This window comes from Rosa rugosa, chromosome 1, assembly GCF_958449725.1.
Source record: "Rosa rugosa chromosome 1, drRosRugo1.1, whole genome shotgun sequence".
Taxonomy (NCBI): domain Eukaryota; kingdom Viridiplantae; phylum Streptophyta; class Magnoliopsida; order Rosales; family Rosaceae; genus Rosa; species Rosa rugosa.
Window position 1 is genome coordinate 38959176 of NC_084820.1, and position 13970 is coordinate 38973145.

The following is a 13970-nucleotide window of genomic DNA, read 5'->3' on the forward strand; positions in this document are numbered from 1 at the left end:
CACACTATGATTCCTTTCAAGAAAAAAAAAAAGTAATAAAGGAAAGCAACTCACTTTTTGATTTCTTTCAAAATGTACTCATGAGTTGGAAAGAACCTCGCTATGTTATCCCATGAGATATTCTAGTACACAGACTCGAGCTCTAACTGAATTGTAACCATAACTCTGCCAATGGCATGGTTACTTGATTTACTGCCTAAGGTCACCATATGACCTTAAATCCTCGGGCCTCTCTATCCCTTGGAGTAAAACATTTAAAGAAGTCGCACAATGATGCAGTGTTGGGAGCCGCTATCCACATAAATGAATGGCTATGAGAGCTACCATCTTCACTATCCATACCTGTCAACCATGAACAGAGATCAGAGGGAAGGTCGGGGTTGCCAGCCTTCGACTCTCTGATGCCTAAGTCAGTAAGAATGTAGAGAAAATAGGACTAAGTGAAGAGTGATGGCTTACCTTGAATGAGAGGAGATGCATGTATTTATAGTGTGGGTTAGGGTTTGTCACCCTTTCCCTTCCCATGTAGGACTAGATGTGGCTACAAAAGTTGGCAAAGTGAGGCTAGCATATGTGTTGGGCCATGGGCCTACCTTGTGGAGTTAGGACTTAAGCCTCTTTAAGTGGCCATTGAGCCGTGTATTTCTGGTGTTTGCACTTCTACACTCATGTGGGCATCCACATGGCCAAAAATTCAGTCAAACAACACATATCAAATGGCAGCAAACATTTTAACTGTCGTCTGAAATAATCAGACGATAGCAAGAAATTTTCTGTTGTCTAAATTTTCAAATCGAATGACAGTTTTTACATTGCTGTTGTGCAATTGTAAAATCAGACAATGGTTGTTTTTTTGATGTTGTATGAATCAATCAATTCAGACAACAGATATTACATTGATATTGTTCAAGGTTGATTAACACAATGGTTGAAGAAAGATGTCATCTGATTGTTTTTAATCACACAATAGTGATTACTTCTCTATTGTCCAATTGCTATTAATACAATGGTTGAAAAAGATGTTGTTTGATTGTTTTGATTCACACAATAATTTTCAGTTGTCTTTTGTGTCACTCTCTTTCAAACAATGTACTTGAATTGATGTTGTCTGAGTTTTAGGATTCAATAAGTTGGCGCCCTAGTTAATTGACTCTAACACCTAGCCAAATTTTCAATTTTCACTTCCCTCCATTTGACCAAAACCCGAGCTCGCACCTCTCTCTCTCTCTCTCTCTCTCTCTCTCAAAATCACTATCCATCTCACCCAACCTCACCAACCAGCTCTCTCACAAAGCCGCCTCAACCATCACTACTGGATGGATAGCATCCAGCATCTCACGCAATATACTCGCACTATTCTCAACCCTTAATCCTTAGCCATCAGATTCTCTCAAATGGATAGCATCCAATCCAAGATCGAGAATGAAGAAGCGTCCTGCGATACAAGGATTGGAAGCCGTCTTCTACTGGTCCACCAGCCCAATTTGGCTTTAACCCCAGCTGTTGCAGCGCCTCCTTTCGATTCTCTCATCATCAACCTCGGAACATAAAAGATTAAGCCCTATGAATTCTTCCACTGCCGAGAACTATCAAACAACTTTATCTTTACTGTCATTCCTCTCTCTCCTATTTGAATTTTGCAATTTTTGAGTTCGTATTTCTTTCATTTTTGATTAATCGCAGATTTTGATCTTCTATTTTTGTTTTCTCTGTGCCTTCTTCTCTTATTATTGTGTTAATTTGTGGGTACAGGTACTATAGATTGTTAATTAGGAAACCAATCCTAAATATCCTCTGTATTAGGAATATGTGATCCGTAGATATCTGTTATATTTGTACTCCTTGATTATAGCTTGATTATAGGATCTGATAGGATTAGAGAGATTAGTTACCTTGTGAATATGGTCTGTACCTTCTATATGTAATCAATATTGTATCAATGCAAGATTATTCCAAACAATCATCTTTCTTTCATGGTATCAGAGCAGGACTAAAAATTCTGACTCCATAGCCGCCACACCTTACTCGCTCGTGTAGCGATTTCTTCCATCGTTTGGTCATCATGGTAGATGAAAAGAACCCCTCTTCATCCGACGCTCCAAATGACAGTTCCAATCCCTTTTTCATCCACCATTCAGATCACCTTGATCTCCAAACCACTGAATGGAGACAATTATTTGACTTGGCTAAGAGCAATGACTATTGCCTTGAATGCCAAAAACAAGCTGGGTTTCGTCAATGGAACCATCAAGGCGCCCTCGGCAGTGACTCATCCAAATGATCATGCTACATGGTCCCGATCTAATGACATGGTTCATTCATGGATCATTAATTCCATTACTCCCAAAATTCCCACCGCTCGTGAAGTTTGGGAAGATCTCCGTGAGCGCTTCTCCCAAAGCAATGCTTCTCGCATCTTTGAAATTCAGCGAGAGATTGCTTATCACCGACAGGAGCAACTCTCTGTTTCGGCCTATTACACCAAACTAAAAAGTATGTGGGATGAATTGGCTTCTTATACGGATGCATCGTCTTGTACATGTAGAGCACAACAAGATCGATAAAAATTGATGCAATTCTTAATGGGGTTGAATGAATCTTACAGTGCTACTCGTGGACAGATACTCTTGATGAATCCCCTTCCTTCTGTCCGTCAAGCTTACTCTTCTGTTTGTTAAGAAGAAAAACAAAGGCTTCTCAGTGCTACACATGATTCCATAGACTCCAATACAAGTGCAGCCATGGCAGTCAGAAACAATCGGTTCAACCAAGCCCGATCAACCAAACCTGAACGTTCACAAGAAGGACGATGCAATGATCAAGATTAACGCCGCTTCTGGTTCCTATAGAGGGTGTCCAAGCTGTTCCTACTGTGGTGATATGGGACATTTCGTTAAGACATGCTACAAACTAATTGGGTACCCACATGGCGACCCAAAAGAGAGATCAAATAAGGTTAAACATGATGGGAACCGCAACTGTGCCCCTGCTTCCATTGTGTAGGATATCCACCAGGGTAAGGTGGTTGCAAATAGTATCCACCGGGATAAGGATGTGGGAATCCACCGGTGAAGGGAGGTTGTGGGAATCCATCGGGGTAAAGTGGTTGTGGGAATGCATCTAGGTAAGGAGGTTGTGGGAATGTACCACCAAAATTGGGTTGTGGATAGTATCCACCCATAGAAGGTGTTTGAAAACTTGACCCACCGTTTGTTTCAAGATATTCTCTCTCCGCTATCTTCTTTTGCTTTCTTGACCAATAACGCTTTTTAGTTGGCGTCATCTGACTTGTATCCATCTCCATAATTCGCTCTTCCCTCCCCTTAATTCGCTCTTCCATCTCTTGAATTCGGAATGCCTCTTTTCGCATATCCATTTGCAATCGGATACATGCTCGTTGATTTTCCTCTTGGAGACTTCGAACAAATTCCTCATCGTGTTTTTTCTTGTCAGCGGTTGCCTTTTTTTAGTTGCTCGCTATACTCGAGACAACGGTTGACAAAGGACTTTGATCCTTCACTACATTCTTTCCTTTCCGAATTGCTTCTTTTGCAGTCTTCCTTCCGTGAGGCCTCACGTTAGGATCTGCAATTTCACCGGTAATTACCTCATCTACATCCATGTCCAAGTTGATGGGAGAATTTTCAGCATTTAGTTATGTGTGCGTCTGTTGACTTCCTTTATTTGATGTTCCTCTGGATGTATGGTTAGGGATGTCTTTAAATTGTGCAAAGCCCTCCACAACATCGTAACAATCAAAACTCTGAAAATTGTATCTTTTGGTCTTCCATTTTCTCTTCATCCCGACATGCCACAATTTATGTGCTTCCTCAAGCTATGTTATTTAAAAAACAAAAAAAAAATTCAATTAGTACAAATATAAACACCATTATGAAGGATCATCTATTATAAAGTAATAATTTTAATAACAAAGTATCTCACCGTTTTACAATAAAAATCAATTAATACAAATATAAACACCGTTATAATTACATCATTATTTATCAAGTAATTATTTAAATTATAATGTATGTGGTATTACATTGAAAAGCAATTACTACAATTATAATGATATTATAATTACTACATTATTTATCAAGTAATGTTTAACTATAATGTATCAACAGATTAAATGATTTATCAACAAATGCATACCTCATTAACCGCATTCGAACCGCTCTTGTACCAATTACGAGCTTGCCTTAACGCACAATGCCACTAAAAGAGTTCTATCTTCAAAATTTTCCACCTCCCGGTCAAAGAGGAAGAAGATCAGCCCTTTCCACTCTAATTTGCGGCAAAGTGTTGCTTCACGCCCCTCCATAGCTCGGTTTTTTTTTTCGATCTTTGCCCAAAGCCGGATTTTGGCTTACATATTTCCAAGACTTGCACAATTGAACATCTTCCTCATTCGTCCATCTCCTCCCGGATTCGACATTTTTATCTTCACTTTGATCTCCCCCTTGTCCGGCCACTAGACGTGTGTTTCTCCCTTGTTCGGCCATATTGGATATAAAAAAATTTGGAAGATGAGAGCTATAGGAAGAGGAGGAAGAACAATTTTGTGTAACTATGAAATATAATTTTTTAGGTGTGAGATGTAAAATAAATGGTAGGTATTTATTTTTAGATTTTTTTTACAATTTTTTTTGTTGCCGTTTCTTACCGTTACATATATAATCATACATATTAATTTCCTAGCCGTCAGATGTGGAGAAACTATTTAATCCAACGATCCAGATTGTTTGACCGTTAGGTTCAAAATTCCAAACCAGCCAACGGTACAATTACACGTGCGCGCCTCTTGCCCTTTAATTGTCGCTACGCGACAAAATGTCGTTGCAGCACGCTCCTCCTAATTTAAGCGCTACGCGACACGGAACTCATCTCCACGCTCCAGCTTCAGCGCGTCTCTCTCTTGACGTCGCTCGCTGACGTTAGCCACGATGGGCTCTGGGCCGACGTGGCAACCGGTTAGGCTAGGTCAAGGTTTTGGTCATGGGCTTGCCCTTGTTCTTGGACTGGGTCAAGGAAATTCAATGTTTGGCTGGTTAAGAAGAAATGGGTGGAAGCTCCATTTTGCTTCTCCATGGTTACCACCTCACCAAATCTAGATGGAGGCCGGTCAAGAAGAAACCGGTGAACATGCTCTAAGGTTTCGAGAGAGGAGACTTCAGTTTCAGTCACTTCCTAAGCTGATGCCTCCGGCCTTTAAGGTATATTCCTAATAGGCTCTCCTGTTTCTTTTCGAAATTCTATTGTAAATTTATTTCAGTCATGTAAATTGTGTTTGGCTCGACTTTTGGGCTCAAACAAATTGAACTTGAGAAATATGTTCTTTTACTATACAATGGGAATGTTATGATTTTGATATCAAGTCAAATAAGGCATTCAAGTGGGTTTATGACTATTATCAACAGTTCAATACCAACAAATTGATGCTGTCAGACTATTGATTTTGAACGATGGATCAAGTGGATGGTTGTGAAATTCTAGGTATAGTTTAATATTTTTTCTTGTATCTTTCTTGTAAAAGAAACTAGAAGCCAGTTGCCCAAGTAGGTTAAATTCTTGCTTGATCTAGTTTATATATCTTTATCATGTGATTTCATACTTCTGCGAATTTCGGTGCAGGTACAAAGGACATGTGATAAGCCTTTGGAAAGAAACACAACCTTGATAGTCCCTTGAAGTGGAAACACCACTTGTGAGATTATGCAAGAGACATCATGTTCACTTCCTAATTCAATCTTAAACTGATGGAACAATGGTTGAATTGAATTCACATTGTGGGGAATCAGGATGTGATTCATTCAAAAGGAAGTTGATCTGTGTAGAATCTAAATTCGTGAGGCTTTTTTTTAACAATAAAGTAGAAGCTATAATGATTATATTCTTCATGCCAATTGTTACCTTACAATAACTTGTTTTTACTTTGAGGTATGTATTTCTAAAAACAGTTTTATCATTAGCTGCAAATTGGTAATAAATAGAACAAACTGCTGCTACTCAACATCATCGAGACCCAAAAGTGGTAAGCTCATTCTTCTAATTACTTGCTCATAGTTTTCTCTCAGCTTATTTAGTTTTATAGTGCATCATTGCTACTTTTACTCCATTATAATTAGTTGGAGGTTGTTCATTTCTTTCTTCTTGTGAATTTGTGTGGTTGAACTCTAGATTTTCTTTGTATAATAATGCAGGAGAGAAGCATACACAGATAATATTTTTGGTATTCAAACAGTGTATAAGCCTTAGAAGGATCAGTTTTGTAATTGAGAAGTCTGAGAGGATGAGTGCTTGAGTCTGAGCATGATCTATGTTGTTCTGTTTGTTGGCCCTTGTGAATTCCTATATAGTAATATTAGGTATACATATGTGCTTGTGTGCAGTTGACTATGTTTCCCTAATTCTTCCATGATGTAAGCTCTCCAATTTGGTTTATATCAGTTTTCCGAACTCTTGCCATTTTCACTCTAGCTGAAATGTCAACCCTGCAAAGCTTCATGTATGTATGCATGTTTTTGTTTTTTGCTGTTGTTTTTCCATGTGCTTGAATGTTATCTATTGTGATTATAGGTGAACAAGGGCCAAGTGAGCAGAAGAAAGTTATTGTGTAAGCTTGAATGGATAAGAAGCTTACCCAAGCTGAGTCTGCTCGAGTAACACACTCTGCATAGATAGACAAAGCAGAGAGAGAACCCAAGTTACAACATTTGTCTATCTTGAACAAATGCTGTTTACAATTTGAGCTCTCTGTGTCTTTTATAGTAAATCAACTTCAAGATTGAGTCCTATGTACTGGTAATCATTTGGATCTCTGTTTAGTTATATTCTTTGGGGAATTATAGCATGTACTTGTGCAAATTGCTAAGCTGGTACTAGGTAATACATGGACATCTTTACATATTTATGACCATAATACTTATACAAAATTGTTATTACTTGGATTTTTAATTTTTTTTTAATGATTCTGGTTAATCATATTTATTATTTTAAGTACTTAGTATCTTAATGATTTTGTAAACACTTAATATTGTATATGAGAACTAGTAAAGTATGAACATTATAAGTATCAACGTATACTAATTTGTTGAACATTTTGTTTTGATATAAAGAATATAATTAATCAACTCAACACCTCCTAAAGTTTCACTTAAAATTTCCATATTTTTCTTCAAATTTCCATCATTTTTCTTGATTATTTACTGAAATCGATATATTCACGATATTTCCGTCGAAATTTCCATTTTTTGGACTATCGATATTTCCTCGAAACTCGATATTTTGGTCATTGGGTTGAAAGATTAAGAAGCTCATCTAGATAATTGATCTTATTCAGATTTTAAGATACGGTCCACCACCTATGAACAGGTTACAGGACTATGGCTGTTATTCTGCTAACCTGGACAGTCTTGGATACAGTTCGGAAATGCAGTTCCAGTTTTAGGGCATTGATGAAGCTTCTGTCATCATCTTGAACGCCCTATTTTTTTATGTTCAGAGGCTTTTGCACTCATCAACTTTGGTCATTCATCATCGACTTTGATTTTCGCACGACCAGAAGCTTGTTATATTTCTTAGCTACAGGCTCTTCAGTTTTGTGGGGAGAGGAAAGAATACTCTAAAGATGGGCAACACGATTTCTAAGTTCCTGGTTCTATTTTCCAACTTATACCTCAGATTTTAGAATGACAAAATTCATCTCACACCTAGATGCATATGACTTGTGCATGTTAGTCACGCTGTCTTTTAGGATTTTTTTTTGACTTATGAGATGAGTCCAGTTCGGATTTCAAAAACTAGGAGATAAAAAACAAATCCCAGTCAAAAATGACCATGCTGCAGCATTAAAGACTACAAATTTCGATGAAGGAAACAACCACATGTGCAACAATTCTCATCATTAATCAACAAAACAAGGAGATGGGGAGGGAAAATGTTCATACAAAACCACTAGGCAAGATCTCAACTTAAATTTGGTTCAAACTACACGTACATTGCTGCTACCTAATGAGAAATCATTCATGTATGCAAGTTACATTCCCCAATATCATTTGATTCAAATTAGAGTACAACTCCAAAGCACACCATCAACAATAATGACAAAACTGTATAAAACCCGGCCTGCTTGGTCATGACTGATGCTTGGCCAAATACCTGTGCGACTATCGTCTTCGCATTCCACGACCACGTCCACGAAAAGCAGCTCCTCCACGCCCTCTACCTCCCATGGCACCAGCAGCAGCATCTCCCTGGGCACTCTCAGACTGCATTCAAGTGACGGTAGGCATTAAACAGCTGACTTGTTCTATATATACAAGATATAAAGTTAAAATTTATGTTATTTGTAAGTATCAAAATGATTAGCCAGTATCTCGATGTCTCAATACAGCAGAAGTTCAAGAATCCCGAGTCCGTTCTCATTTCTAACTGGAAAAAAATGAAACTGTTTTCTCCTTCAGACCAAATGCAGAGGGATATATAACATGATGACCACAGATGACCAAGCTACTTTCAATGAAATATGAAAGTAAATAGAACCGACGTACCTTTGGATTTTTCACCGTCTCGTCAACACTTAAAACAAGGCAAGCAGCCTCAGTAGCAGCATTTATAGCATTGATCTACAGTAAAAGACATGGTTATTTCACGTGCCAAATGACATTACTAAGAAAAGGGGAAAAAGAAAAAAAAAAAAACAAGGACAATCTATGATGTGGCTATGCACTACTACATCTATGCTGTTAGATAACAAGCATATACCTTTACAACTGCTGGCTCCCAGACAAAGTTAGCATACGAATCAGCAATTCCTCCGGTGTTAATGTCAACTCCATAAGGTGCACCCCCAGCTACAAGAAATTTATATTTAGAATCTTTTAGCAAACAATTATCAAATGCTTGATGTAAATGCGAAAAACCAACAACTCCATATAACGCTCCAATACATATTAAATCCTTCTTTTTAGTACAAATAGTCTAATCTATAACAAATTGCATAAATAAATGATAATATTTGCTATCCAGAGAAAATAATTATTTAAACAAATATAAAATTTTAAACAAAATGAGAGCTCACCTGTCGAGTGTTTCTGTCTTAGTTTGTTTAGCATATCAGTCGCGTCAAATCCCGCATTGTCGCATAGTTGTCGTGGGATAACCTGCAACATAGGTGGAGAACAGCTAAGTAAGACCACTTATCACCATTCAATTATTAGTATCACAGCATAACACTCTCATTCATGGTATTTCTTATTCATTATTCAGCATAAGCAGAAAAAACTTAGTACTCTTACCTTGAAAGACAAAGCATATAAAACTAGCTATAGATCTACTGGTATTTCTCATTCTTGATGTTGAATGAGGTCCAAAGTTAACCCCACAAAAAAAATTAAAAAAAATAAAGAAAAGAGAAGGAATTGAGAGGTGCATGAGAACTGAAGAGATATTACAACACATCAATGCAGTCCCAGGCAGTTTGTCAAATATTAAACCATCAGTTTGAGAAGAACTATTTCTGGCCATTTATTAGTGCAAAGGTCTGGTTGATTACCCAAAGCTAGGGCCCAAAACAGAGGCACTAAGATCATTTAGGATTAAGAAAAATCATTTTGAGGAAATGTCATATTGTTGACCTAATGACCAAGAAACTATGATCACCCACACTTAGATTTAACATTCGAGGGTTAGAGATTAAACTAACATATTCCTGTATCTTAATCTCAACCATTGATAATAACTCTAAGGGTAGGTAACCATAAATTCCTGGTTCAGCAGGTGAACTGCTTCTTTTTTTTCTGAAAAATCATTATGCTAAACCAAATCATTAACATGATGTAGGCTTTAAGAAAATTTAATAATCCCCAAGAAGTACTTAAGACCATCGGTAGTGCAGTTCTTGGAATACAGTTTGAAGAGGAAAAGAAGAGCCTTTAAAGAGAATAATCCATCTCCATGTAATGGATTAACCAGCAAATACAGTTGCCATTTAGAATCAAGATTATCCACCCGCCCTGAATGTACTACTATCTAAACTAGGAACTCATCTAGGTCAAAACAAATCAAGTTTAACAAGCACCCTGATACTTCTACAAGTTAGATAACCTCATCTACTTGTTTTTATGCAGGCAAACTGGAATTTGATGGCTACCCAAGCTTTACCATCCCATGATCCCAAAAACGAAAAAGAAAAAAGAAAAAAGTTGCATCGACCAGATTATAAATCCGATGTCCCATAACTCCTCCATACGTACAATTTAATTTGCACTACAATAATAACTAGCTATGTTTACAATCATGAAGAACAGCCATTCTAACAAAAAGGCCCAAAAATGCGTACCTCCAGAGCTTTTGCGTATGAGTTGATGAAAAACTGAGACCTCCCAGCAATTTCACGTGCTTTGTCCCTCAAGTAACGGCTGATCTCCATCTGCCACCAAACACAACATAACAATCAACAAGGAAAACATCTCAGATAAACTTTGCAGATCTTACTAAGAGTCAGAGACACATACATCTATAGCACCACCACCAGGAACTACAGTTGAATTCTTTAAAGCCCTTCTAACAATCATGATCGCATCATGTAAACTACGCTCAGCTTCCTCAATGAACTAAAATAAGAATCGAAGAGCAAGTCAGAGAAATCAGCATTGAAAAGGAAAAAGAAAAGAAGCAAACTTAAAAAGGAAACAGAGCTTAACAAATGGCATACCTGATCAGCTCCACCGCGAAGAACAATTGTGGCAGTCCTACCAGATGGGCATCCACTAAAGATATTAAACCTCTCATTTCCAACTTGCTTTTCTTCAAAACATTCGCATGTTCCAAGGACCTATAAATTAGAAGAAAAAACAAGTGAGTGTCAACTAAGAACAAAAGAAATAATTCCCAACTAAAAGGAAACACTTGGATAGTAATCTAAGGACAGATAAATGACGCAATTGTACATAAAACTATAGTGTGACAATACATGACATAGCAACCTCATCAATAACATCATTGATGGATGTCTGCACAGTGCCACCAGTGGCAGCAGCTACCCTTTGCAGATCTTCTTCAGCTACACGGCCAGCACAGAATATATCTCGATCTGCAAAATACTGTTCAACCAAATAAATTGCATCAGATTATTTGTTGATAAAACTCTTCTTTACTGTCATTATGAAGATACTATTTACTTCACACTGAAAAACGCTGAAGATATCGCAAATTTCCAGTTAACTTCCACATTGATGATGGAGATTATACACAAGCATATTGTGAAAATAGGACCATGATAAATATTTATTTAAATTTCCTACGAGATCAGGAAGACTTGCGCAGCCGGTGAGATAGATGATATTAAATAATGAGTTTTATATAAAATCACCCCAACTGAAGGGAAAAATTCTCCATTTCCTCTCTACAAGGTAAACAAGGTCAAGCTTGTTGCCCTAGGGTCAAAGGACTAATCCAGAGGGAAGATGAAGGGGGAGAATTAACAGGGAGAAAGGAGGCATCACCTGTGTTGCTAGATCACCAATAGCCAACCGTGAAAGAACAACTTTGGCCCCACTCTGCACACACTTATCCAGCTTGTCATAAATAATATTCCATTCAGCATCAACAATGGACTGATACTGCGATGGGTCTGACAATCTGCAAGGGAATGAAAACATCAAGTCAAATACAAAAATTGATTAAAGGCATTAAGTAACACACTTCAAAAGGAGCAACATGACCCTTCCTACCTTATCTCAGCATTTTCTTTCTCAGATTTAAGCTCCAGTTCAATATTTAGTATTAGTATCTTGGGATTAAGAAACTTTTTTGGTTGCTGTTCAAAACCGGCATAAGAGAATGTCTTTTTAAAGGCAACGCCAGTTACTAGAAAGGAATCACGCATGTTACCACCAGAAACCTGTAGAAGTAGAACCAATTCCACCATTAAATCATTCAGAATAAGCTTACACTGCCTATTTCCATATAAGCCAGGCCTAAGAGTTTACCTTCTTTATTCCAATCATGTTAAGACGATCCTCATCACCTATCGCAATGACAGCATCGACAACCATTTTAGCAAAGAACTCCTTTTCTCCGCCAATGAGCTTTGAGGAGAGTGTTGTAGCAGCACAGTTAGCTAGTAGCTCCTTCTTCTCTTCGAGGCTTTTCCCCTCAATGCTGGAAGCAAGTTGCTTGATTCTCTCAATCGCCTGTGAATTCCAAAATGCAGAAAGATCAGAGCAAGCGCCATCTCAAAACATACATATAGGGAAATCAATTCTGCCTAAAAAGTACCAAATAGCTAGCGGTTCTATAACTCCTGATCAAATTCTGCGGGTGCACTCCATCCTCTACGAAAGGCTTGGCCTCCTTCAAGAACTCGCCTGCAAGCAGAACAACTGTAGTTGTTCCATCACCAACCTAGACCAAAAGGAAGAAACATTCTCCAATCCATTAGGGATTGGAATTCGTAGAACGAAATCTGAGAGAGGTGAAAAGTGAAGAAGAAGAATACCTCAGAGTCCTGAGACTTGGCGATGTCGACGAGGATCTTGGCGGCGGGGTGAACGATGTCGAGCAACTTCATGATGGTGGCGCCGTCGTTGGAGATGGTGACATTGCCCTTGTCGTCGTGAATGAGCTTGTCCATGCCTCTGGGGCCGAGCGTGGTCCTGACGACGTCGGCGACGGCCGTGCAGGCGTTGATGTTGCTCACCAGCTGCGCCTTCCCCTGAGAGGTGTCCGTGCCCTCCTTCAGAAGTATGATCTGCGGTTGCTGTTTGTTTCATTTTCACAAACACCACCACAACAACCGGAGTTAGATCACAGTGACGACGACTAATACCAGTGAATGTGAGAGAGAGAGAGAGAGAGAGAGCGTACCATCATACTCGCCATTGTTACCGATGTGGAGGATGGATGTTGAAGCAGGAGAGAGAGAGAGAGAGAGAGAGAGAGAGAGGGAGAGGGGACTAGGGTTTAGTGAGGCTCTTTTTCTAGTGTTCTTTTGATTTTTCAAAGTGGAGCTCCCTCGCTTGAGACATGTCGTTTTTGGTGAAGTTGACAACATGTCGTTTCTGCTTCATCCTAGTATATTTAGGCCCCGTTTGGGATTGCTTCCCTTTTAAAAAAATCAGTTTTTGTTTAAAATTTTAGATTTTATTGTGTTTGGTAAATAAATAAAAAGTAACTTTAATTTAAAGTTATTAGTCACTGGCAGCAGATTTTAGAAGCAGCCCACAGGTTGTTTTTAGAAACTGATGTGGATCAAAACACACTTTGCAGTTGGTTTATGTACCGACAGTACTTTTAAAAATATTATTTACCAAACACGAAACTGTTTTAATTCACAACTGATTATTCTCAGAACACAGCAACAACAGTTTTTTTTTTAAATATGAACTAACTTTCGATGCATACACCCTCATGCTTCACAAGCTAGCTCAATTCACATGGCTTTTCTGCACTAGTTCTTTGATAATATGTCAAATTAAACATTGAGATGCTCGCAGTCATCCCTTGTGTGACATCAATGGTTCACTGCCTAATATATTCAATACATACACAACTACACAAGGCTTTTTCTTTCTCCTTAATGTTGCTACTCTTTGTTCTTTCCTGAAATCAATCAAATAGAGTTAGTGATCTAAGTTTTCGGAGGGCCAAAACTTTTAATGCCCTTTTTCTGGATCAGGTGTTATTTTCACTAGCAAAGCTGCAACCTGCAAGGATCATGCATGGTTATCTCCCTAATACTACAACTGTGCGCCACAGTTTTCAGTCCACTTTTCAGATATGATAGCATTCTTGATTTCGCAAATTGTTTCGATTCTCTCTCTTTCTATTGCTTTATTTTATCCTTTATCCGGTACTTCTCTACTTGCATTAAGTTTGTCTAGGTGAGTTCAGAAACTAGAATGATTCTGTCACAAGCAAAGTCAGTAGATATATATATATATATATCTCCGACACATTCAACTTAA

At 38.2% G+C, this 13970-nt stretch overlaps 1 protein-coding gene across 1 annotated transcript; it reads right to left on the reverse strand.

Moving 5' to 3' along the window:
- Positions 1-7870: 7870 nt before the first annotated feature.
- LOC133736998 (T-complex protein 1 subunit eta) lies at positions 7871-12984 on the reverse strand. Its single transcript, XM_062164633.1, has 14 exons — positions 12871-12984; positions 12503-12763; positions 12283-12408; positions 11994-12197; positions 11736-11905; positions 11508-11643; positions 10989-11105; positions 10718-10837; positions 10518-10616; positions 10343-10432; positions 9083-9164; positions 8767-8855; positions 8553-8627; positions 7871-8270 (listed from the first exon to the last, which is right to left on the reverse strand). Exons 1-14 carry the CDS (start codon positions 12883-12885, stop codon positions 8169-8171), a joined length of 1686 nt encoding a protein of 561 aa, XP_062020617.1. The 5' UTR covers positions 12886-12984; the 3' UTR covers positions 7871-8168.
- Positions 12985-13970: the final 986 nt, after the last annotated feature.

Excerpts from the sequence above, each read along its gene's own strand:
- LOC133736998 (XM_062164633.1), bottom strand. Across the intron at positions 9,165-10,342 it reads CATACGCAAAAGCTCTGGAG|GTTATCCCACGACAACTATG; the intron begins GTACGCATTTTT and ends CCTATGTTGCAG. Across the intron at positions 8,628-8,766 it reads GGGAGCCAGCAGTTGTAAAG|ATCAATGCTATAAATGCTGC; the intron begins GTATATGCTTGT and ends CTTTTACTGTAG.